This window comes from Heterodontus francisci, chromosome 5 (assembly GCF_036365525.1).
Source record: "Heterodontus francisci isolate sHetFra1 chromosome 5, sHetFra1.hap1, whole genome shotgun sequence".
Taxonomy (NCBI): domain Eukaryota; kingdom Metazoa; phylum Chordata; class Chondrichthyes; order Heterodontiformes; family Heterodontidae; genus Heterodontus; species Heterodontus francisci.
This window is the reverse complement of record NC_090375.1, coordinates 163,697,436-163,724,948: the sequence shown is the minus strand read 5'-3', so window position 1 is coordinate 163,724,948 and position 27,513 is coordinate 163,697,436. Positions and strand designations below refer to the sequence as shown.

Here is a 27,513-nt window from a genome sequence, read left to right as displayed (position 1 = left end):
CATCTGGACACACTTGGGCTTTACGGCTGTTTGAAAGTTGACATGTGATGCATCATATAAAGTTCTTTTGTTCAAGCCATTAACCTTCATTGTGTAAAAGTGATTATTCTGTCCTGCTTTAATTGTGGGCTGCTTACTTCACCCTTCCCCCTTAGTGGAAAGCCAGTGTAGGCACAGCCCTAATTTGACTATGATCTCCCATGGGCACTAGCATGTGGTTCAGCTAGGCATGGAAGACAAATAGAAAGTAGACAACAGACTATATGCATTGAGGGGAGTCTTTGTTGTTTTTTCTCTGTGGCCATCCTGATGGATGAAAGCAGATATGTATGAGATTATCTCTTGTCTCCTTGGCCCTTCGCTCAATGTGCCTGGCCTCCAGTGCAAGGACTTTAACATCCAGTACTGCTTGCTCACCTCCCTCCTCTGCTTCCGGCTCGTCGGTGGCAGAGTGTTATGCAAGGTCTCCCCCCTCTGCAGTACTAGACTGTGCAGAGCACAGCAGACCACCACAATACATAAAACCCTTGCTGGGGCATACTGCAGGGCTCCACCGGATCGGCCTAGGCAGTAGAATCTCATATTTAACAGCCCAATGGCCTGCTCGATGGTCACTCAGGTAGAGCTGAGGCAAGTGTACTTCTCTGCTGTGTTGTGAGGGTTTCTCACAGGCGTCAGTAGTCATGTCTTCAATGGGTAGCTCTTGTCCCTGAGAATCCATCCCTGAAGGCGAGCAGGACCTGAAAAGCTGTGGCACCTGGGACTGTTGAAGTATGTAGTCATCGTGGCTGCTTCCCGGGAAGTGGACACAAACGCTTTCGGTGGTCGCAGAACGTTGATTGAATGGAAGCCCTTCCTGTTGATGAAGGTGGCTGGCTGATTTGTGGGAGCCCTGATGACCACATGTGTACAATTTATCACACCTTGCAACTGGGGGAATCCAGGTATGGCCCCGAATCTGATGACTCTCTTGGCCTGACGTCAGGGTCAGTCCAGTAGCACACATAGTCACGGGCCCTCTTGAACAAATCATTGGTCACCTCCTTGATGCAGTGATGGGCTGCTGCCTGGGAGATCCCACACATGTCCCTAGTAGACCCTTGGAATGATCCGGGCATATAAACGTTTAGTGCCACTGTGATCTTCAGGGCCATGGCATACGGTGACCACCAAATCCTATCGTTTGCAACTCTTCCTGCTGCAGGGCATATAAGTCGGTGATGGCCTCCCTGGAGAGCTGCAGTCTTTGCTGACAATGCTGCTCAGCCATTTGGAGGTTGCAGATTCGAATCCAGTACACTCTCTGGCGCAGATAGGTACTCCTTGGTATGGCCGGCTGCTATCACTCTCGTCAAGGAGCTTCACAGGCAGGTGCAGCTGCCTCCTGGCCTTCGCTCTGTCGGAGGCACCACATCACACCAAGGGGGTGACCAGTGGGCCTACAGAGCTATATCAATGCAGAGACAACTCTGGCAACTGAGCTTTTGCTACTTCTCCCTGCAAAATTCCTGATGGCCCTCCGTGTCCGCCCTTTCTGATGGTCAACCCTCTCATCCAGCAATATGGGTAACCAAACATCTCACCCAACAGTTTGGTCACCAGGTACAGCCACCCAAACCCAAGTGCTCCCCACCTTTGCAGAGCACCAGGGAAACTGACCACCTCCCACCCCTTACTGAGTGCACAGCTCTGCCAGCTGACAATGGTCTCCGCACCCACTTCTTCCCCTATGTATTGCTGGACATGGCTGCCTCCCTGGAGTGGCGCTGAAGCCTCGCCTTAGTGCCACCAGCTTTTAATGGTTTGGAATCCGAAGGCACGTGAGTGCTGCCTGCCGTTCTCTTAATCCCAAGCCCCACACTGAATCATGATGAATTAGATGCAAATATATAAAAAATAAGTATTCAGCAATTTAAAATACATTCCCATCGCGTCAAGGTGGCGATTCCACCTTGGTGCTTTCCCACTGCTGACTAAATCTGAAGCTAATGTCACAATGCCAGATTACTGGGCAGATGCTTCCAACGCGCTCCTCCATCCCCCCCACACCACCATTCCCACTCCAAATGGCCACACTAAATTCAGCCCCGTGTGTCCAATTTATCACAGAAAGCAAAGGAAATAATCTTAAAAACAATGCATATAGACTCAAAGTTTTCTTTTTATTTCAAGCAAGATCAAAAAATTACAACATGTATTGATCTACAATAATTAAGTACATACTGAGGCACAATTCCTGTGATATATATAATATTGAATGACACACTATTCTTGTCAGGTTTGGACACCTTGAAGAATTTTAAAATTCTGTCTTCCCTTTGTTGTGTAAGCTCTCTGAGAACCAATGTCTACTAAATTTGATTGGGGGCTTAACGGAGAAGATTATTTCAGCATGAGAAAATTTTAAACAGCACTTTGAGCATTGAGGAGTTGAATTTAAGGAAGTCTGAAGACTCAAAACTCCCAAAGGAATCAAGGAAAAATGTGAGACCAATATCCAATGTTATGGCCATTTGCTGTTGCCATAATATCCAAGTATCCTCCTATTCTCATTCAAGTACACCCAAACTTAAAATGTGGATAAATGGACATAAATCAGGATAAAGAATTCAAGCCCAAGGAAAGCACCAAAACCAGACTATATATTTCTTCTTTAATTTTGAAAATTTACATTTTATCTCATTTAATCATCATGCATGCATATCATCAGCATCTTTAAGAACCTACAATCGGAGAAACTTTTCCACTTTTAATGTGACTTTTACTTATCCCATTAAAATCCATTCAAAGAAACAAAAATACAGGGCAGTCTCAGTGAGACTACGCCCAGAGGAATTACTTCCTCTTCTGCTGGCCCAATACGTCTGATTGTAATATTAAGAGACCCTTGAACAGGCGCAGTTGGAAAATATTTGAGAGCTGGGGTGTGGCCAGTTTTGTGAATGGAGATTTGTTTAGATGAAGGGTTTGATGGATAGAATTACACATGTAACACACTTGCACCTAAAATTATGCAATCTTTTAAGTCGCGTAATTGGTGTTTGTCCAGATTACATGTCTCTCTGGGTACAAAAGCAGAAGAAACTTCAATTATTCAATCTCATTTTATTTAAGGGTTTTTTTCATGCATAACGTTGAGCAATTTGGTTGTTGGGTTTGTGCTATATGCCAGCTTGAAATTGATAGCTTTGGAGAAAAACATAATTGATGTCCCTTTAAATCCCACAAAGTTAAGTGTGCTACTAAGTAAGCAAACTTAGTTAAGCAGTTTTCTGCTGCTCTCTCATTCCTCATTGGCACCTACTGACTGTATTGACCTGCTTTTGAATCATTCACCTTTAGTGAATTGATAGTTTAACAGATAATTCTCATTTCAGCCAATCACTAACTTTTACCCTAAGAGTTACCTAACATTTTCAGATGTTATGCCTTTAAAAGACAACATTATGGAATGGTGCTAGGTGCAAAACTTTTGATTACATATATCTTTTTAGTGTTTTTTTTTAAATTATGTGCTTTTCTTCTCCCAAACTATGCATTGCCCTTCAGCTAAGAAGGTACGCATAACATGTTCTCACGCTTTTGCCAGTGTTAACACATACGCATGTAACATAGTCAGGACTGTTGGGGGTAGTTGGTGTAATGAGTTCCTTTTATGTTGTCTGATGCAACATACATGATATGTGCGGAGTCCATTTGGTTGAAGATCTCAAAACAGGTTTATTAACAGCTGACAAGTATATACAGTGCAGAGCTAACCATTTACAGAATCTGCCTGTAGCTGTTACAGTTAGTGACCCTGGCTTGCAGTCACATGATTGCATCCTGGCACTTAGCTCATTAGCATACTAAGATCTTAAAGGGACATCAGTCTTGAAGGCAAGCATACAACACCCCTTTCTTTCCAGAGATAAGTTTTGTATGCTAAAAGTAAAAACATATAAAGTTAGATAATATCAAAATTATTTCCACATGGATAGAGATTGTGAAATTTACAAATATAGAGGTTCAAAAGTCCATATATCGTCTTGGGGTTTGACAACTCTTGTTCGGGGAATTTGAGTCTCATCTGTTGCTGTTCTTTCTGATGTTTCTCCCTCTCTGCATTCAGTTTCTGTTGCTTGCCTTCAGCCTGCTAACATACTCTGTTGCTTTTCTCAAGATGACCACTTTTGGGGCATTGTCATTCTTGGAAGATTCCAGCACTTCATCTCAAAGAATCAATAGGCAATGTTTCAACTCATTGCTCCTCGGCCTCTTCAGGACATTGAGTGTCCTTCACCTCTCCTCATCCTCCATCTTTGAAGGCTTGGGACTCGAGGTCGAGGACTTGTTGGGGGAAGAGTACTTGGTCTCATGGAAATACCTGTCCGTTCTGGCTTGTTGTGGTGCTGGCAGTTCTCTAGAGAGCAAAAGTAAAGACGCGGCATAGTTGTGCTGTTGCTGGGTTTCCAGACTGCACCATTTGATGCTGGCCAGAGTCTGCGAGCGGGTTATGGTCCTTGAAGAGTTCCCCTTGGCAATGCTCTTGTGGATAGTTATAATATTGAAGTCCTTACATGCTGGTGGTCTTGCCACTGCTGGTTAGCTTGTGTCTACAAGATAGAATGTTTGTGGTTTCCATGCCAACTTGCCTTAGCTACACTGCATTGTCAGTGTGCCACTGCAAAGGATGGATGACCTGTTGTATGCATATAGCTTGGCAGTTGTTGGTTGTATCATTGATTTCCAATGACTCCGGTACATATCATTGAGTGTTCGGACTGGTAGGATATTTGCGCTAGTGCCAGTGTCAGTTTTGACCTTGAGTGCATGTTTGCCAGCTTGGGCACATGATGTTTCTGGTAGCAAAAGCTTCCAGTTGTTGGACTTCATCAACGTGATGTGTCAGGTTCACATTGTGGAACACTTGTTCGTCTTTTGATTGAGAATTGCTTCTCTCTGAGTCTTGTCTTAGGTTTTCGCTATAGACCTTGTGTATCGACTTGCATTTATGCAGGTCTCTGGCACTCCCCTTGCTGCTGTTGCCCTGTTTGTTGTCTGTTTGTCTGCACCCTACTGTGACTTCTGGCTGAGTCTTCGGAGCCAAATTTCTTACAAAGGTGGGCCAAGTGCCCTTTTTCACTGCACGCATTGCACAGGTCTTGAAATACAGGACAACTTCACCATGAGTGGAACCAACCACACTTGCCACACAGCTTGCTTGCTGTTTTCAACCTGGTTATTGTGTCGATATTGTTGGCTGCACCTAGTGCTTCCAGATGCTGTTGTCCAGCCACAATGGCTTTGTATTTCCTGCCATCTTCCAACAGTGCGTCAGTACTGTGACCTTTTTTCCCCCAAGACGTCTTTCTGAAATGCTTCAGTGGGTGCTGATACAATCAACAGCTCCATTATTCAGTCTGACAGCTCAGTTTCTGAGAAGTCACATTCATTGCCCTTCCTACAGCACCTACTGATGAACTGGTCTATTGATTCCTGAGGCTGTTGTCTGTAGGACACTAATTCCATGGGGTGAATTCTGAAATTCACTCGTGATCGTAATTCATCTTCCAGCACTTTCTGTATCTCTGTGAGATCTTTCTGATCCTCTTCAGATAAGCCTGAGGTATTATTCTGTGTAATCCCTCATTTTCAGCTGCTATTAGTATTTTTACAGCTTGTTTTTCTGGTTCTGCAATTTCGTGGTCTGTAAAGCATAACTGCATTCTCTGTTTGAAAAGTTGCAACTTGGATAGGATATCCATGACCTTCCAAATCATGCTGAAAAATTTGATATCCATCTTCCTGCTGTTAGTTTGCTTAAAACTTGCTTTAAGATTTGGTTCTGTGATTTTGTACTGCTTTCCCTTTAAAAACAACTCTCATGTCTGCTTTGATTGACAGGAGCAGGTGTTTAGCAGTGCCTGTCTATTTATCTAGCTTCCAGTACTTTAGTCTGTCTGTTTATACAGTTGTGCAATAGGCATTTCAAGTGCTTTTTCTCTCTGCTAGTTTGTTTATACAGCTGTTCAATAGGTAATTCTTCACGCTTAAGTGGTTTCGTGAGTTTTATAAGCTTTAGCAAGCTACGTAAATGGAGGAGTCCTGTGCTTTTTGCTGTCGGACGCCTCCTGTAATGGTACCACCTCGATCAGCGTAGGGAAACCTTTAAAAACAATCTATCAGCCTGAGATAGGGATTGGATTTTCCCCTTTTTTTCTTTACTGAGCCTTAAAAAAAATCAACTTTGCAAGCACTTCAAAGATTTTTTTTAACGGGGATTCCTGGACCATCGGGTCAATGACTCACCCAATCGCAGTGATTGATCTGCAGCCTGTCGTTCAACGTTCTGTTTTCTGCAGCTTGAGATCAATGCTTTCTTCTTTTCCTGTTTGGGCCAGTATTTTTTTAATTTCTATTTTAGCTGTGGGAAGGTAGTTTTTAATGCTCTTTTCCCTGTGGTCTTCAATCTTAGATTCTGCCTTCTCACCACAGTTACCATGTAATAAGTTCCTTTTGTGTTGTCTGATGCAACATAAATGAGATTTGTGGAGTCCAGTAATGTTGAAGATTTCAAAACAGGTTTATTAACAACTAACAAATATACATAGTACAGAACTAACTACTTACAGAACATGCGTCTAAGTTTGACAGTTAGAGTGACCCTGGCTTGTAGTCACATGACTGCATCCTGGTATTTAGCTCATTAGCAATACAAAGATCTTAAAGAGACATTACTCTTAAAGGCAATCATACAGCAGTTGGTGTCTTACCAAGACACTAACATATCAGGCTTTCCTTAAGAATTAACCGGAATTAATGTGTTTAGAATTACTGTTTAAAAGTTTGATGAGATTGGGGAGCTATCAAGCTCCAATTTCAGTTGCAGTAAAAATGACAGGGAGTGTTGATTTCCATTGCTCAGTCAGATGTTTTCCACTGCTTCCTTTGGGCTAAATGGTGTATAGTTTGTACTTCCCTTACAATGGGAGTATTATTCTATTGATTTACAAAGTTATAGTTCAGTTGTGACTCTGGAACTCTGCTTGTAAACAGCATCTCACAATATTTGAACTCAATTGTGCAACTTTGTGCAAATGCTGCCCTTCAGTGCTTTTGTGAGGTGCACTGGGGAATACAGTACTCATTCTGCAACTTTATGAAGGATTTCCTGAGAATTTTAGGAAGATTTGACATCAAGAAAATTGGATATGCAATACCTTTAAAAGCTTAATTTCTTAGATGATAATAGTTCTCAACCATGAGCATGTTTCTTTGTAGATTGATGCATTATATGATTAAATTCCTTCACCCTATATCTATTATTGCAGCCACCACCACTTTCTAACATTCGTGAGTAGAAGTGAAAGAAGAGAAGCTTGGGATTCCTTGAACCTAGGATTTCTCGTTCAGTTTATTACACCTTTGCTGTGTCTTGCTTTTTGGAGTGCCTAATTGTTTGGTGGGGACTGAAGCTCCACATCTATGGGCTGGCAGTTGCTAAATTAGATACTGTTACATTTAGCTGTAACATTAAGGTACCGAGTGTAAAGACTTTTAATCTGTTTTGTACAAGGCACCTGGAGAATGGGGAATTTCTTTATCTCTTCAAATCTCTACCTTACTTAAGTAGCCAAATTCCCTCTGTCCATTTGAGAGTGCATTTTGGCTGCTGCCCTGGACCTGAGCCCATTGTTGCAATCTCCTTTCTACTTTCTTTGGTTTCTATTGTGCCCTTCTCTCCTGTCTCTTTCTCTTCCTGTTGCCCAGTTATACCACATTTCATTTCAGTCCTCTTGAATACTTTGCCTCTCCTTCATCACTGCTTTCCTACTCTTTTGCTGCTGTTCCAGGGTTGACTCTGCCTTCAATAATCCAGCCAACAGTTAGGAGAATAGGTTCATTCCACCAACAGATTGCTTGGAAGAAAAACGGCAACATCGATATAACATTTATTTTAATATGTTTTAAGTAGTTATTAAATAATAAGGCCAAATGAAAAAGTCAACCACGTGTCTGCATCTTTCTCTAGTTTCTTTCCCCTCATGCCTATTCCGCACTTATCTTGTCCAACTTCATTCCCCAGAACTAGGTCCAGATCTAGAATCTTCCTCCTTGGGGATGTTTGCTGAGGATTGCAGTGTTCAGTACAATTCACAACTTCTCAGATACTGAAGCGGCTCATGCCAGCATATATCAAGACCTGAACAACATTCAGACTTGGGCCAATAAGTGGCAAGTAACATTCGTGTCACACAAGTGCCAGGCAATGACCATTTCCAACAAGAGAATCTAACCATCTCCCCTTGATGTTAATGGCATTACCATCGCTGAATCCATCATCATTAACATTCGGGTTACCATTGACCAGAAACTTAACTGGACCAGCCATATAAACACTGTTGCTACAAGAGCTTTTCAGAGACTGGGAATTCTGCAGCAGGTAACTCATCTCCTGGCCTCCCAAAGCCTGTCCACCATCAACAAGGCAAAAGTCAGAAGTGTGATGGAATACTCTCCATCACCTGGATGAGTGCAGCTCCAACAGTACTCAAGAATCTCGACACCATCCAGGACAAAGCAGCCTGCTTGATTATCACCCCATCCACCATCTTAAAAGTTCACTGCAGCCACTCGGTAAGGCTCCTTCGATAGCATCTTCCAAACCCACGACCTCTACCACCCAGAAGAACAAGGGCAGCAGATGGATGGGAAGCCACTACCTGTAATTTCCCCTCCAAGTCACACACCATCCTGACCTGGAACTATATCACCGTTCTTTCACTGTCATTGTGTCAAAATCCTGGAACTCCCTTCCTAACAGCACTGTGGGTGCAGCTACACCACATGGACTGCAGCGGTTCAAGAAGGCAGCTCACCATCACCTTCTCAGGGCCATTAGGGATGGGCAATAAATGTTGACCTAACCAGCAATGCTCACATCCCACAAATGAACAAAATAAAAACAAAGATTGGCCAGGAAAACAGTAGATAAGCAATGACAGGCCTTCTAGATATGAGATAGTTTCAGTAAAAAAGCACAAGTATTCCCAGAAGGAGAAAAGTTGGAGCATACAATACTAGAGATCATGGATGACAAATGCAATAGAGGTTAAAAAAAAAACAGAAAAATGTTTATATCAAATGTCAGGTACAGAATGCAATTAAAAACAGGTGGGATACAGAGAGTGCATGATAAAGGCACAGGAAGGACAAAGAGGAAAAATGAAAAAAGTTTAGCAAGCAACATAAAAGGGAGTCCAAAAAAAATTTATAAACATAAAAGTATAAGGATAGTTCAAGGAATGATGGGGAAAATTAGGGACAGGAAATAAAATTATCTTGTGAAGACAGAAGGCATGACGGAGATACGGAATGAGTACTTTGCATCTGTTTTCATAAAAGAAGATGATGACGTTAGAGAGCAGAGATATTGGGTAGGAGAAAAATAGAAAGGAGGTGCCGAATAGGTTGGCATCACTCAGTGCTAGCAAAGCATCCTGGGTTGCTGAGGGAAGTTAGGGTGGTGGTGGGAGAAGCTCTGATCAAAACCTTTCGACCCTCTTTGAATGTGGGAGTAGTGCCAGCAGACTGGAGGATTGCAAATGTTATGCTCCTATTCAAAAAGTGGTTGAGGGATAAACTTGGTAACTACAGGCCAATGAGTCGAATGTCAGTGATGGGAAAACTATGAGAGACCATTGTTAAGGATAACATTAATCCTCACTTGGAGAAGCATGGGTTAATGAGGGAGAGCAACATATATTTGTTAAAGGCAAATCCTGTGAAGTAGGAGTGGGTTGATGAAGGTAATGCAGTCAATGTTTTTGTCTATATGGGCTTTCAAAATGCAATTGATAAAGTTTACACAACGGACTCATTTGGAAGATAGAAGCACATGATATTAAAGGGACGGTGCAGAGGGTAATGGTGAATGGATGTTTTTCTGACTGGAGAGATATATGCAGTGGGGTCCCCCAAGGTCATTGCAGGACCATTGGAATTCTTGCTATATATCTTACAGATGTGGACATGGTTATAAGGACTACAGTTTCGAATTGGCCAATGATACAAAAATTGCCAACATAGTAAATAGTGATCAAGATAGTAGAAGACTTCAGGAAGACGTAGATAGACTGGTGATATGGGCAGACCATGGCAGTGTGAGGTAATGCACTTTTGGAGTAACAACATGTAGAGGCAGAATAACCTAAATGTTACTATTTTGAGAGTGGTGCAAGTGCACATGTACCCAAGAATGCATATTCACAAATCCTTGAAGGTGGTAGGGCAGGTTAATAAGACAGTTAAGAAAGTTTATGCGCTACTTGGCGTTGTCAATAGAGGCATTGAATACAAACACAAGGAAATCCTGCTAAACCTTTATAAATCACTGGTTAGGCCTCAGTTGAAGTATTGTGTACAATTCTGGGCATCACACTTTTGGAGGGTTGGCAAGGCCTTGGAAAGAGTATCAAGGAGGTTTACACGGATGATACCAGAGATGAAGGACTTTTATTATGTGGAGAGATTGGAGAAGCTGGCTTTGTTCTCCTCAGAACAGAGAAGGTTAAGACGCGACCTAATCAAGACATTCAAAATAAGTAGAGAAAAACTGTTTCTTCTGGAAAGCAGGTTGGCAACCAGAGGTCACAGATTTAAAATAATTGGCAAAAGAACTAAAGGGAAAATGAGGAGAAATTATTTCACACAGAGGGTTGTTATGATCACCTGAAAAAGTGGTGAAATGAGATTCCATAGGAACTTTCAAAAGGTAATTAGACATGTATTTGAAGAGGGCTAACTTGCAGAGTTATGGGGAAAAAGCTGGGGTGTGGGATTAAATTGGATAGCTGTTTCTTAGAATAGGCTCGAAGGACTGAATGGCTCTATTTCTTGTGGAATGATTCTATGATTCAAATGTTGCCCAGCATTATTGTCCCCTCAGTTACTGGTGATGTATGTCGTGTTGTTATGAAAAGGACAGAGTTAATATTCAGCCTATATTTTGGAAGACGTTGCCTCAGCCCTCTTTGCCTACTCAGCAATCTAATGTACAGATGCAACATTGTAAACACTTACAGCAAAGGAATCTTTTAAAGCAATCTGACTCACAGACAAATAATCGTAATGCATTAAGAGCTTTAGTGACACACCCCGTTGCTATTACGTGCCACTGAATAATGATCTGCATGTTCCCGTCCAGTTGTAATTCTGCCATGCTTTCACACTGACACTCATGACACATCTCATGACTATTAACTTGGTGTCACAAAATGGCACTCTCATGTTGCTGTATGTGATTGGCAGTTTCCCAGCTATCATGCATGAAACTGTGTAATGGGCAACATTTACATTGCTGCTTAAGAACATTTCTTTCAGTAGACCATTCCTTTTTCAAAAATGTATTCTTGGGATGTGCACAATGCTGGCAAACCTACATTTAACATCCGTGATAGGTTCCCTGAGAAGGTGGTAGGGGACCTTCTCCTTGAACTCCTGCATTCCTGGTGCTGATGGTGCTCCCACTGTTTGCGGTAGGCCGGTGACGGTTGAGAAAAGGTTGTGGCTGATGGGTATAATAATCACATTTATACTTCAAGAATTCCACACTGTGAATGAAAGGACTTGGGCTGAGAATGTACTTTCGCTGCTTTAGAGGTGATGTCCGATATTTTCAAGGTCATTTCTGCTGTCTTGGCCTTTGCTCACCTTGATCTGCACTTTCCTGTTATCAGCCTTGACTGCAGCATGGGAGCAGCTTTTGCAACTCTACCTTGGAACTCTGATGGGGAATAAGAGGAGCACCAACACCAACTGCACCAGCAGCTGCAACTGTCTTCTCCTCAGCTATATTCTGCTGTATAGGTCACTGGAGATGAACACAGAATTCCAGGTCAAAGGAGGTGATACTCCCTTACGGGGTATACAGGCAGAGGATCAGCTTTCTCAACATGAAAGAACAACAGTGCCTCAGAGGCTTAGACTTTCTTTTTTTTTTATTCATTCATGGGATGTGGGTGTCGCTGGCCAGGCCAGCATTTATTGCCCATCCCTAATTGCCCTTGAGAAGGTGGTGGTGAGCTGCCTTCTTGAACCGCTGCAGTCCATGTGGGGTAGGTAGACCCACAGTGCTGTTAGGAAGGGAGTTCGAGGATTTTGACCCAGCGACAGTGAAGGAACGGCGATATAGTTCCAAGTCAGGATGGTGTGTGACTTGGAGGGGAACTTGCAGGTGGTGGTGTTCCCATGTATTTGCTGCCCTTGTCCTTCTAGTTGGTCGAGGTCGCGGGTTTGGAAGGTGCTGTCTAAGGAGCCTTGGTGCATTGCTGCAATGCATCTTGTAGATGGTATACACTGCTGCCACTGTGCGTCGGTGGTGAATGGAGTGAATGTTTGTAGATGGGATGCCAATCAAGCGGGCTGCTTTGTCCTGGATGGTGTAGAGCTTCTTGAGTGTTGTTGGAGCTGCACCCATCCAGGCAAGTGGAGAGTATTCGATCACACTCCTGACTTGTGCCTTGTCGATTGTGGACAGGCTTTGGGGAGTCAGGAGGTGAGTTACTCGCCTCAGGATTCCTAGCCTCTGACCTGCTCTTGTAGTCACGGTATTTATATGGCTACTCCAGTTCAGTTTCTGGTCAATGGTAACCCCTAGGATGTTGATAGTGGGGATTCAGCGATGGTAATGCCGATGAATGTCAAGGGGAGATGGTTAGATTCTCTCTTGTTGGAGATGGTCATTGCCTGGCACTTGTGTGGCGCGAATGTTACTTGCCACTTATCAGCCCAAGCCTGGATATTGTCCAAGTCTTGCTGCATTTCTACACGGACTGCTTCAGTATCTGAGCAGTTTGTTGCTGACATCTTCAGCCTCCTGGAACAAGGCCTCCTTCTAAGTGGACCAGGTGGGCATGCATTGTCAGTGGCAGTCAGGGTCACCACAGCCCTGAATTTCTTTGCCTCCATCGCCTTCCAGGGATCTGTTCGTGACATTTGCAGGAATTTACATCCTGCAGCACACAAGTGCATTTCCCAGGAGACTGATGCCATGTTTGCCAAGGTTGCCAATTATGCCCACTTCTCTATTGATGAGGACAGTCAGAACAAGAGGGGTCTCGAATTTGCTGCAGTGTGTGGATTCCCACAAGTACAGGGAGTCATAGACTGGACACGTGGCAATCCGGTGTCTCAGATCATCCAGCAGTATTTGTGAACCGAAAGGGATTCTTCTCCATCAGTGTTCAGCTAGTACGTGACCACCAAAAAGTTTTTTATGCATGTCTGTGCAAGATATCCAGGAAGCTGCCATGATGCCTTCATAATGTACCAATCACATTCCCCACAGGTCCTTGCACCTCTAAACAATGTCAGTGCGTGGCTCCTTTGAGACAAAGTCTACCCTCTAAGGACCTGGCTGACGACACCGAAGAGTCCTACCACTGATGCAGAAGAAAGGTACAATCGGAGTCAAATGAGCACAAATGCACTCACAGACCAAGCTGTTGGCTTGTTGAAGATGCGATTCATGTGCCTGGACAGATATGGGGGTGCCCTTTGGTATGCACCAGCAAGGATATCCAGAAAGGTTGTTGTCTGCTTACCTTGCACAACATAGTGCTGCAGAGAGGGCTGGAACTGCAGGAGAAGGAAGGTGATGACTGCTCTGCATCCTTAGAGGAGGAGAAGCAGGATGGGGAGGAGACCGATGTGGCTAGCTTCCCTGCAGCAGCTCACCTAGCTGCCAGACAAGCCCATGCAGGACTTATTCAGGCATGGTACAGATAATCTGCGTGTGTGAAGTCATATGGCACACCAATGTTTAACCCACTGCAACCCCCTCCCCCCGACAACTCAAATCATTCCCACAATCAGTAATCCCACCATCTCATTCACACCCTTTTTCTCGTCTTCGACTCTGGTCATACTATTCCCCTCAAGGCTAATGGCCATTTGGCAGGCAGTAGGCAACAATGGAGATGACTGGACAATGGACATTTGACATAAAATTTATGCTTCATTTATATTTTCAAAAGTATTAACACAGTGTCATTGTTATAACCACCCAAGTGAGTCCCCTTATGAAACTAAAAAGTCTTCCTCTTTCATTTTCCATTACTTCTATGTGCTACCACCCATGTAGCTTCAGCAGAGCTAGAGGCAGACTGCTCATTCCACTGCTTTGACAGCTGAGATGCAGGTGGCCATCAGCCTCTGGATTTTGTAGCCTGTGAAGACCCCACCGACTGCCCCAGACTGCACCTGTCAGAGGCCGACTCGGTCATTGGGAAAGTAGGGGAGTTGGGGGGAGGGGTGGGGGGGGTAGTTGATGGTGGTGGGTGTCAAAAGATGAGAATTGGGAGCACCTTGGGCAGAGTCCCCACTTTCATATGCCCTTTCTCCATCTCCTCTCTCTTGGACCACCTGCACGTCCCTGCCAGCCAAGAGCTGGAGAGCACTTCTCTGCACTTCAGTGAGGTGCTGAGTGGCCAAGGTGAGGCTTTCTCCCATCCTATTTAAAGCTGGCAAACTGAATGTGCAGGCCATTGATAGGGAAAGCATGCACTCTGTTGCCTGCCGGGTCTGATGCTCCATGCAGGTGGTCACTCTTTCCATGGAGGTGAACATCAGCACAAAGGCCTGAGACATTTTGGCACTTATGCTAGAGACAGACTCCTTCACTCTCTCTCCAATGGTGTGCACTGCCTCTGGAAATGCTGACCGAACCTCTCTCATTTTCTGATGCTGCTCCAGAATAGTCCTCTTCATCCCTGAGGCTTTGTATTTGTGTACAGCTCGACATATCTTGGAGTGTCCTCCATCCTTCGATGGGGACTCTCTACTGTTGTCCCTGTCTCAAACACATTCTCTTGCTCACTTGTGATATGTGGCTCACAATGTGACAACTCAGCCCTTGGAGCCCCCACCAAATTGTGTGTATCTGCGCTGATGGAGAGTGTGCATGAGTCATGTGATGGTGCTTCGTCAGAGTGCATGACCTCTTCTGAGGAGTCGACCTCCTCTGAAGAGTCGACCTCCTCTGAGGAGTCGACCTCCTCTGAGGAGTCTTCCTCCTCTTCCAGAGACTTGAGTGAAAAAATCTCGGCTGTTGCTGCAGCGCAGTGCTGAGGGAGTGCTGCACTGTTGGAGGTGCCATCTTTCAGATGAGACGTTAAACTAAGGCTCTGTCTGCCCTCTCAGATGGGCGTAAAAGATCATATGGTACTATTTCGAAGAAGAGCAGGGCAGTTGACCCGATGTGATGGCCTATATTTATCCCTCAATCAACATCACGAAAACAGATTGTCTAATCATTATCATATTGCTGTTTATGGGAGTTTGCTGTGTGCAAATTGCCTTCTGTGATTCCTACATTAAAGCAGTGACTATACTTCAAAAATACTTCTTGGGTGTAAAGCACTTTGGGACGTCATGAGATCACGAAAGACACTATATAAATGCAAGTCTTTCTTTCTTTCTTTTCTCCCGGTCCAGCGTCTCTGTAACACTCGAAGGACTGCGGAAGATGAAAAACATGAATTAGAAGTGATATGGGGAAAGGGTTCAAAGACATAATTGTGCAGATGCTCATATTTCAGTTCAGGGTGACAGCAAATTGACATTAGTGATTGTGTGATTGTTCTGTGTCATGTGGTAGTGTGGTATCTAATTCCGTCGCCAAGTATCTGGGAGACCCCACCTCTCCATTGCTAATGGCCAGACACTCTGCCATCCTTCCAATCTCCTTGGCTTCCTCCTCCTCAGCGAGTAAGGTGGCTATTACTGAAGGGCCACCCCTGGTTCTCTGCCTCTCCCCGGAGTTCTGTGCTCTGTTCTCCTTCAAGGATAGAAAGCAGAGAGTTGAGTGTGAGAAATGGAATGACATTTGTGGAATGTAACTGCGAGGGATTGGTGTGAGGTGGCAATAAGATGTGGTGGCTGTTCAGATGGGGATGTGAGGATGCCTCGAGAGAGAGGAATGAGTGGAGCTACAAGGTGTGTTGACCTGAGGAGTGCTGTGCAGGAGAATACTGAGGAATTCAGAGTGTTGAATGTCACTCACCTTTCCTGCTCTAGTGAGCTCTTGTGGCTCTGTATCCAACTGCCAGGCATCACACTCCTGCTGCACACTTCTTCTTCAGCTACTTTCTACCATGTCTGTTTTAGCTAAGAGGCTGTCCTCTTCCTGTCGTCTGCGGAACAATATTTCTCTTTGGACAATCACAGTACATGGCATGACCGCCAGGAAAGCATCAGAGAACTGGGTGGCGGGGAGAGTGGTGCAGCCTTCCCACACTGCGAATCCATCCTATGCTTGCTGTATTCTCAGTGACCGATCTGTAATGGAGCCATTTTGATCCCAGCCAGGGTCCCTTTAAATAGAGATCCTTCAATTGACAGATGCGGGTCGTCATCACCCTTTCTGGTCGGAAAACCCGGAAATGGAATACTAATGCCATGGGTGAGTTAAAAAGCCACAGCAAAGAGCCACAAAATATCGGGTTCCCAACTCACTGTTGCTCCCCCCTCCCCTCCACAGCGAGCGGGTCAACATGTTAAAAATTCTGCCCTTAAGGTCTTCATGAGCACCAACTTAGAAGTTATTGCAGATTTGTAATTTATTCAAAGTTCTATTTGTGTCATATGTTAATCTTGCGAGGACCTTCCCCAATGTCAAGCTGGTTTCTACAGGTGTCCCACCCTCAACCCAACCACAGCCACAAATACTGCCTGCAGTAGCCAACTCTAAGAGGCAACCAAGGAAATCTCCATACAGAGGAGGGTTTTGGTGTGCTTAATGTTGTTTACCAAATCGCCTCTGACTTTGATATCGGAGGCAATGCTATAAAATAAGTAAAGCATGAGAAAACTATAAAAGAGTGAAGAATGCAGGCTGTTAATGAGACAATGATACAAACATGCATGGAACTTCACCCATTGGGAGTGCATAGCAGGACTTTTTGATGCTCAATCCACAATTTTCCACACATAGATTTTAATGGATGGAAGTCATGGTGGGTGCACAACTGAATTCCCAGGGGATGAAGCTCTACACTGAGAGGGCAGAGTCATAACATTTACCACCATTTATTAATTATTAAAAGTAATTCAAAATTTAAAGCAACTTTTTTTGGCGGATTTAAAATCAAGCATGCCCGTTGCATCTGTTGACATCTTTAAAGAATTTATACATAGGAGAATAATTTGTGCAACATGACAATGTACCACTGAAATGGTAACCATCACATTGAAGTATGATGCAGTTATCAGATCTTACTGTATGATATGGAGTCTGTCTGTGAAAGTATAGCAGCACTCAAGATAGTTGTTCAATGTTTGCTTTGTGTTTCTTTCTTACTTGAAGGGATATTCCCCGGATACCAGACAGCACACATGGACAGCTGGAATCAAGTAAGTGTGGTTTTGTTTCTCATCACTTCAGTAAAATTTACTTATTTGAGCAAACTAATAAAAGCATCATTAAATGGACAAACTCTGAGTTGACAGTTATTCTTGAATACACATGTCTGCAAAATTCTATCCTTCCTTCAGTGCTAAAAGAAAGTAGATCAATATTCGGTAGTGTCATGGTGGGGAAGGCATTTCTTCTTTCTATGTTGAAACTACCAGTTTCAAGGGATCTTCTGCAATCATTTCATTACCTTTATTGTCAACACATGACACACCCACCTCTCTCAGTTACACGTAGGTATTTGCTGGATGTGTTTACAATTTTATTCACCATTGAGGTGGTTTCATCAAGGCCAGGCCAGCACAACAGATAAATAGACTATCAGAAAATGAGTATTTTCTCAGCAAACTGTGGAGGTTAACTTGTGCCAAGTACCGATAATTTTTTCGGCACTACATGGCCTCCTATGGCACTGAGTTGGAAGTGTTTTGGGCAATTACGACCAGAAGTGCACCACCTGCCACATTGGGAAAAGGAGATATCCTTTATCTACCCTGAAACAGGCATTAAGCCCCATGCATATACAAATATAAGGCCTCATTACACTACACCAACAATTACAGGCTATATTTACAATGTACTTTTACATTTCCTCTGACCCAAACATCTGCCTGCAGGCTGCTCCTGTAGTAGAAGCTGAGTTTGGAGCACTTACTTGTGTGGCCTCCCACCACAGTGCCATTTACATTTTGATGAAGTCAAGGCCCAAAATCCTTCCTTACCATTTGAGTGTTAATACTATGCAAAAGTCATAATTATTAAAAATTTATGCTGCCCCCTATATTCCTGCACGATTAAAATAATGTGCTCTGAGCAAAATTCATGCAAGTTATAATACCTTTCCAAGTTAACGGAGTGAGACTGAATAAAGAAGATTTACCTACACGTTGAAGAAGCAGACTAGTCCATCAGATTAAAGACTGCTTTTTATAGTGAGGATCAAAAACTGAAAACTTGAGAAATATTAAATTAATGTGCATCATTCCTTCTTCATCAAACATATCTGCAGCCATATCCACTGTTATCAAAAAGCCCCTGCTTAATAAAATATCTGAATTCAGGATTTTTTTCCAGAACACTCCTTCATACTTGAATTGTGCAATCCCTCCTTTAAGTTAACTCTTCTCTGCTATTCTTTGTTTCTATGTTTTTTCTCAGATACTCATGACTACACAAAAATGAAAGAGATCAAGCAGCTCCCAACCACAGTACAAAGTTTCCTTTGCCACACTAGCAATGCGATAGATTTATGTGAACCTTGGAGGATACTTATGGAAGAATTCTAATGTTATGAATGCATGAATTGCACATTTGCAACCTTTCTGCATTATATTGCCCATCTTTTGTTTTAAAAATACTTCTGTTTTAAAAATAAACCTATTTGTCAGACCATTTATTGCTCACTTACAAAGACAGAATGCAGTGAAGTAAATCACACCAAAATGCATCAGCATAATCTTCTCTCTGTCAGTAACCTCTCTCTCTGATTTTGTCCAGGTACATGATTAAGTTTTTATTGTCATTTTAGTATTAGTAATTTCTTTAATTTTTATGCTTATGTTTAAGATTCTGTTTTTTATTCCTTACAACTATTAAAGTGTTAATGCCTTAAAAATAAACATGTGGGAAAATAAGTTCGTGCAATTAACAAAAACAACTTATACGTACAGGTTCTAGCTCCTTTGAGTCTCAGAAGATGGAGCGCCCCTCTATTTCTGTCACTTCTCCCATGAGCCCTGGCATGTTGCGAGATGCTCCACAATTCCTGCCTGGACAGCTTTCAGTATGTAATCACCAATTATATAATCATATACTGTGTTTTCTCATATTTCTTATCTCAGATTAGTGACACAAATATAGTAGTCATAGATGTTAATCACTACACCCAGAATATAATTCAGTTGTACATTGGGAAGTTCCGTCTCCATGTTAAGTGGGATTGATCAAATTTCAAAGCAAGGTAAAATTTCAGGGTCAGAAACTGAGTGTTGTTCAGATAACCAAGGAGAGTTTCTTATTACAAAAATATTTTTGCTTTGAGTTTGGAAACGTGTATAAAATCCTTTTGAGTTTTTGGTGCTATCAGTGACCATAGCACCCTGGTGCATGGTAACTAGCAACAAAGAACCACGCTTCTCATGCAGTGAGGGCTTCCTCTTGAAAATTTTCTCGAATCAAAATGCTTTGGCTCCATCCATGGCCAATGGTCCCAGTAATTATACTCCCGCCAGTGTACTCCAGTGTTGACTATACTGGGGTTAGTAGGGGCCACAGAACTTGCACATGACAGGGTGCAAGTACCACCATGGGTGCATCCTTGGTGCTCACCTACCTATATACCTAAAAAATCTGTTGGTTGCCTGCCTTTGTGGGAGATGCCTGAACTGCCTCCAGATCGCAACTATGTCCCCCTTGGGGGACTGATTAAAGTATGTTATAGAGTCATACAGAGATACAGCAATGAAACAGGCCCTTCGGCCCAACGAGTCCACGCTGACCATCAACCACCCATTTATACGAATCCTACATTAATCCCATTTTCCCCCTCATGTTAAAAAGAACATTTACCAGCCTTCGAAGGTCCAGGTTGCTTGCCTGGCTTGGACTGCACCCCTTCTCCCCCACTGCCCCCACAACCAATTGGGCCCATTTATGTCCAACTGCTGGTTAGTATGCCTGACCTCACTGAGTGTATTGACACATTTCTGGATAATTGGGGCTCTTTCTGGGGTAGGTGGGACCTCTACAAACAGGATGGTCTTCACCTGAACCAGAGGGGTACCAATATCCTGGTGGGGAGATTTGCTAGTGCTCTTCGGGGGGGTTTAAACTAATTCAGCAGGGGAATGGGAACCTAAATTGTAGTTCCAGTGTACAGGATGTTGAGAGTAGTGAGGTCAGGGATAAGGTTACAAGGATGCAAGAGGGCACTGGCAAGCAAGAACTTGGTTTAAAGTGTGTCTACTTCAACGCCAGGAGCATCCGGAATAAGGTGGGTGAGCTTGCAGCATGGGTTGGTACCTGGGATCTCGATGTAGTGGCCATTTCGGAGACATGGGTAGAGCAGGGGCAGGAATGGATGTTGCAGGTTCCGGGATTAAGATGTTTCAGTAAGAACAGAGAAGATGGTAAAAGAGGAGGGGGTGTGGCATTGTTAATCAAGGAGAGTATTACAGCGGCAGAAAGGACGTTTGAGGACTCGTCTACTGAGGTAGTATGGGCCGAGGTTAGAAACAGGAGAGGAGAGGTCACCCTGTTGGGAGTCTTCTATAGACCTCCGAATAGTTCCAGAGATGTAGAGGAAAGGATAGCGAAGATGATTCTCGACAGGGGCGAGAGTAACAGGGTAGTTGTTATGGGGGACTTTAACTTTCCAAATATTGACTGGAAATACTATAGTTCGAGTACTTTAGATGGGTCAGTTTTTGTCCAGTGTGTGCAGGAGGGTTTTCTGACACAGTATGTAGACAGGCCAACCAGGGGCGATGCCACATTGGATTTGGCACTGGGTAATGAATCCGGCCAGGTGTTAGATTTAGATGTAGGTGAGCACTTTGGTGATAGTGATCACAATTCGGTTAGGTTTACCTTAGCGATGGGCAGGGACAGGTATATACCGCAGGGCAAAAATTATAGCTGGGGGAAAGGAAAATATGATGCGATTAGGCAAGATTTAGGATGCGTAGGATGGGGAAGGAAACTGCAGGGGATGGGCACAATCGAAATGTGGAGCTTATTCAAGGAGCAGCTACTGCGTGTCCTTGATAAGTATGTACCTGTCAGGCAGGGAGGAAGTTGTCGAGCGAGGGAGCCGTGGTTTACTAAAGAAGTTGAAGCGCTTGTCAAAAGGAAGAAGAAGGCTGATGTTAGGATGAGACGTGAAGGCTCAGTTAGGGCGCTTGAGAGTTACAAGCTAGCCAGGAAGGATCTAAAGGGAGAGCTAAGAAGAGCAAGGAGAGGACACGAGAAGTCATTGGCGGATAGGATCAAGGAAAACCCTAAGGCTTTCTATAGGTATATCAGGAAAAAAAGAATGACCAGAGTTAGATTAGGGCCAATCAAGGATAGTAGTGGGAAGTTGTGTGTGGAATCAGAGGAGATAGGGGAAGCGTTAAATGAATATTTTTCGTCAGTATTTACAGTAGAGAAAGAAAATGTTGTCGAGGAGAATACTGAGATTCAGGCTACTAGGCTAGATGGGATTGAGGTTCACAAGGAGGAGTTGTTAGCAATTTTGGAAAGTGTGAAAATAGATAAGTCCCCTGGGCCAGATGGGATTTATCCTAGGATTCTCTGGGAAGGCAGGGAGGAGATTGCAGAGCCTTTGTCCTTGATCTTTATGTCGTCATTGTCGACAGGAATAGCGCCGGAAGACTGGAGGATAGCAAATGTTGTCCCCTTGTTCAAGAAGGGGAGTAGAGACAGCCCTGGTAATTATAGACCTGTGAGCCTTACTTCAGTTGTGGGTAAAATGTTGGAAAAGGTTATAAGAGACAGGATTTATAATCATCTTGAAAAGAATAAGTTCATTAGCGATAGTCAGCACGGTTTTGCGAAGGGTAGGTCGTGCCTCACAAACCTTATTGAGTTTTTCGAGAAGGTGACCAAACAGGTGGATGAGGGTAAAGCAGTGGATGTGGTGTATATGGATTTCAGTAAGGCATTTGATAAGGTTCCCCACTGTAGGCTATTGCAGAAAATACGGAAGTATGGGGTTGAAGGTGATTTAGAGCTTTGGATCAGAAATTGGCTAGCTGAAAGAAGACAGAGGGTGGTGGTTGATGGCAAATGTTCATCCTGGAGTTTAGTTACTAGTGGTGTACCGCAAGGATCTGTTTTGGGGCCACTGCTGTTTGTCATTTTTATAAATGACCTGGAAGAGGGTGTAGAAGGGTGGGTTAGTAAATTTGCGGATGACACGAAGGTCGGTGGAGTTGTGGATAGTGCCGAAGGATGTTGTAGGGTACAGAGGGACATAGATAGGCTGCAGAGCTGGGCTGAGAGATGGCAAATGGAGTTTAATGCGGAAAAGTGTGAGGTGATTCACTTTGCAAGGAGTAACAGGAATGCAGAGTACTGGGCTAATGGGAAGATTCTTGGTAGTGTAGATGAACAGAGAGATCTTGGTGTCCAGGTACATAAATCCCTGAAAGTTGCTACCCAGGTTAATAGGGCTGTTAAGAAGGCATATGGTGTGTTAGCTTTTATTAGTAGGGGGATCGAGTTTCGGAGCCACGAGGTCATGCTGCAGCTGTACAAAACTCTGGTGAGACCGCACCTGGAGTATTGCGTGCAGTTCTGGTCACCGCATTATAGGAAGGATGTGGAAGCTTTGGAAAGGGTGCAGAGGAGATTTACTAGGATGTTGCCTGGTATGGAGGGAAGGTCTTACGAGGAAAGGCTGAGGGACTTGAGGTTGTTTTCGTTGGAGAGAAGGAGGTGGAGAGGTGACTTAATAGAGACATATTAGATAATCAGAGGGTTAGATAGGGTGGATAGTGAGAGTCTTTTTCCTTGGATGGTGATGGCAAACACGAGGGGACATAGCTTTAAGTTGAGGGGTGATAGATATAGGACAGATGTTAGAGGTAGTTTCTTTACTCAGAGAGTAGTAGGGGCGTGGAACGCCCTGCCTGCAACAGTAGTAGACTCGCCAACTTTAAGGGCATTTAAGTGGTCATTGGATAGACATATGGATGAAAATGGAATAGTGTAGGTCAGATGGTTTCACAGGTCAGCGCAACATCGAGGGCCGAAGGGCCTGTACTGCGCTGTAATGTTCTAGTTCTAATTCTAATTAACTTGGGGCATCCCTTCCCTCAGCTCCATCACTGATGACATTGGCTTTGTCTAGATGGGTGGAAAATCTGCCCCTTTACAAAGCAAGACAAAAAATCATGGAGACAGCAGAGAATCTGTGCAGCTGGGTCCCTGCTGTTTTTTGATGGGTTCCACCCATTTCCTGCAAGAGTTACAAAGTTGGTGGGGGTGGGGGGGGGGGAGGGGGGTTCAGCAGAAATCCTGCAGTTTGGAAGGCCTATTACTAATTAGGATACCCTTTATCTGCGCTAAGATAAATTTTTATTAATTTATTATTTAATTTCCCTGCTCCACTTTTGTAAGCTGTCTGCTTTTTTTATGTGCCTCTCTTCTTGATACATATCTGATTATGATTGAGGGCAGGTAACTACTGGACTGTAATCAAAAGTAAGATAAGTGAGAGTGAAATGGAGAGATGTGACTGCTGTTTTCTTTGGTTTTTTGGAACAAACTTTCTTCCTCTGAGTTAACACTCACACCTGACTAGTTAGTGGAATTGCATATAAATATGCCAGTGCACTAGACCCCGAGCCACATTGCTAAAACTGGCTTTATAAATGAATGGACAGACTCTGCAAATCTTGAAGTATATGCACATGTGCTTGTGAAGATGAGAGATGGAGAGAGGAAAATTTGCCAAGAAATGCAATCAATGACCCACTTTCGCGTAAAAATTTCCAATAGTACAGCTGAGTCAGATATTTTTGCCCAGCGCAGTACTTTATGGGGAAAAATGCTGAATATGTAACAACTGATTAAACTGGCACAGCATTCCTAAATGTCTCAATGTGCATTTAGAGGTTTCTGAATTCTCAGTTGTTTTTTGCTTACCCTGCCTGATTCATTTGCTAATACCCTGTGCTGTAAAATTCAGTGTAGTCCTGCTACTGCCTCTTTGAATGAGCCTTCTTTTGCACATATGTCATTGTCATTGCTTCTGTTTCTTCTTTGTATGTTTAATGTTACAACTTCTAACCATCCTCTGAATCGTTACTGTAACCTCTTTCATATCTAATTTACAGGACTTTTGCTGCTGATTTATTGTGTGCATTTGACTATGTTAGGGGGAAATAAAATCAGTAGAAAGAAATAAAAGTAGATATGTGCTCAAGGCTGAAATTTAGTTCGAAAATATTGAACTATACCCTTAAAAGTACCAGTGGGGGGCGGGGGGCGGTGGAGGGGGGAGTGGAATCAACAAACTGCCAAAATGGTGTGTTATGTATTGTAACATCACACAATGTGTGATCTCTTTTTGGAATTTAACAATGCAATTTCAAATTCTATGCCCCAAGAATTGAATAGGCAATATAAAAATCAAAATTGATTCGTTAAAGTTTATTGACTCCCTCAATGAAACTTGTTGTAAATGTGAGTTCAAAACAGTTTGTATTTTTATAACTACAATGTTACCTTTATGATTAACAAAGAGGTACATCGAGGGAGATACGGTAAAGCATTTACTGTTGTAATTGCATCCTGTTTTCAATTTAGAGCATTCTTTAAGTGTCTGAGAGTGGATGTACCTTTTCGTTTCGTTTTATTTATTTTCTTTGTTGTTTAATTTTGCTTACCAGAGCCAAAGCCTTAGTAGAAGAACAGCACCTTTTGTTCCTAGGGTTCAGGTAAAGGCACTGTATGTCTGAAAATATTATCATTTGGAAAATGCAGAGAAGTAAATCGATGGAACAATTTTATTTTCTGTCTGCTCCCTGTTTTCCTTTATTGTATTTTTATAACATATATGCATATTTTATACTCCAGAACATCTTACTGGTACTAAATAAAACCCTGCATGTTTTCAGAAACAATACTCATTCACATTGCCATTAAACTGTTTTAAAAAACAGTGAGCTGCATTTTCCAATTTACATTAGATCCTTCAATTGACCAGTGGCAAACAAATGATACCTATACAAACAGATGTTATACATGGTTGTGCTGAGGAATATTGTAGCAAAGTTTGTGGTGGTCCCCCTTCTTCTTTGGGATCTTTTAATTAACTATGACCCTGAAAAGTCAGGAGAAGTTTTTTTATATTTCTCTGTTTATAGACTACTTATAACCATTCAGTTGGGAGAGTTGGAACAGTCTGAGCCACAAAACTCTTCACAGCTGTGATCATTTCTGCTCCCAAGATGGCCAGTAGGATGTGAACTTTGAAATGGATCAAATGGGTTTTTTTCTTCTTCTTCCATCATGTGGTGCTCCATCCAGCACATTGACTGAGAACTGATGACTCCCTCCCCAACTGAGACAAGACCAAGAGATGGACAGCCTTCGTAGGTTGCTGGTTGGCAACTAGACTTCTTTCTATCTTATTAAATGTACAGTTACAATCCTCCTATTCTACCTTGAAGGACTTAAAGGAACACCAATGTGCTTCGCAGTACACCATCCTGTATGTCTTCATATTTTCATAGAATGGTTACAGCACAGAACAAGGCCATTCACCCCATCTTGCCAGCTCCCTGCAAGAGCAATTTCGCTCGTCCCACTCCCTTGCTATTTCCCCATAGCCCTGCAAATATTTTCTCATCAGGTACTTATACAATTCTCTTTTGAAAGCCACAACTGAATCTGCCTCCACCGCACTTTCAGGTAGTGCATTCCAGATCCTGACACCTGACTTCGCAAAATAGTTTTTCCTCATGGTCACCTTTCTTTTGCCAATCACCTTAAATCTGTGTTTTCTGGTTCTCGAACCCAATACTAATGGAAACAATTTCTCTCTGTTTAGACCCCTCATGATTTTGAGCACCTCGCTCAAATCTCCTCTCAACCTTCGCTTCACTAAGGAGAACAACCTCAGCCTCTCCAATTTATCCACGTAACTGAAATCCCTCATCCCTGGAACCATTCTCATACATCTTTTCTGCACTCTCTCTAAAGCCTTAAAACCCTTCCTAAAATGTAGTGCCCAGAATTGAACACAATACTCCAGGTCATCTACAAAATAAGTCATTACAGCATTGCTGTTTTGGTGTTCTCCTGAAGTGATGAAGACACTGCTCCTTTATAGCAATTCTGTTTTAGTGTTGACACTTAAACATTTATCTAGATAGAGAAGCATGTTAAGAAATGAAATATCACCAATTACACATGTAATTTGATAAAATCAGACTAGAAATTACTTTCTTATCTGTGTTATTGGAGATATGGCCTGATCTCTATCTGCTGTGGCTTGTTACGAATACAACCATTCTTTTTCTCAGTTGGACAGAGCACCAGCCATCCATAATGGCAACATTTTTGCAGCAATTATTTTTTCCAACTTGAATATATAAACTGCTTATTTATGGCAAAGAAACTGCCTATTGAAAAGTGGAAAATATTTATTCAGTGTTAACAAATCCCCAAATTACTTTCAGTAAATATATTTTCACCAGTGAAAAAAAATTAGCAGTTTGAGAAGAAGTGGGATTGATCACTGCAAAACCAGAGCAATCTGCTTCCACCTGCACAGGAAGAAAATTTCACCGAAAGATCTTAAACATATAAAGGAATAAATACCAAGATCATTCTGTACTGTTGATTGTGGAATATTTTCTGGGTGAGGGATAGCTGGGGTAAGGTTTGTACTCAGGTACAATTTGTTTGCTAGCATATTAGAGCTTTAGTTTAGATACCATTTCTACCCCCCCATAGAACATTAGACTATAAATATATTTTATTAAAACTTCATTTGCAATTTAACAGAATGCTTCTTTGCTCTGCTGCATGTTTGAGGAATTGTGTATTCATTCTATTCTCTGCTATATCTGTAGTTTGCATCATTTATTCAAACAAGTTTCCTTCGATATTAAAACAAGAAATTCTCAAGAACGAATATATAAATATGAATGAATGATTGTGAGACTTTCTGGAATAGAAGGAGTGAATATGAGAGACATTCCAGATGGAAGGAGTGAGTGGGTGAGAGTTTAAAATGGAAAGAGTGAATGAGTGGAATGGAAGGAGTGAATGAGTGAAATCTGGAATGGAAAGATTGTGAGTTGAGTTGCTTTTGAGTTTTGGCTGACCGACAGGCACAGCTTGCAACCTTTCCTCTATACTTAAAATGGAGAAGCAGTAATGGTTTTGCTGCCTCATTAACATTGGATCTTCAAGCTCTGAGGCACCAAACAGGCATCCTGATGCAGTTTACTGGATTGAATCTTACCAACATTGGGCCACCCCAGTCGACAGAAAGACAAGTACAGTGGGAAGAGAGTCCTGATCGGGGAAGGGGCGAGGTG

General features: G+C 42.8%; 1 protein-coding gene across 1 annotated transcript in view; it reads left to right on the top strand.

Moving 5' to 3' along the window:
• Positions 1–27,513, top strand: part of rims2a (regulating synaptic membrane exocytosis 2a) — a 749,410-nt gene that overhangs the window by 202,868 nt on the left and 519,029 nt on the right. The window contains exons 7-9 of the mRNA XM_068032308.1: positions 17,348–17,394; positions 19,126–19,238; positions 24,853–24,900. Of these exons, the coding sequence (XP_067888409.1) occupies positions 17,348–17,394; positions 19,126–19,238; positions 24,853–24,900 (208 nt within the window). The remainder of the gene's footprint in view (positions 1–17,347; positions 17,395–19,125; positions 19,239–24,852; positions 24,901–27,513) is intronic.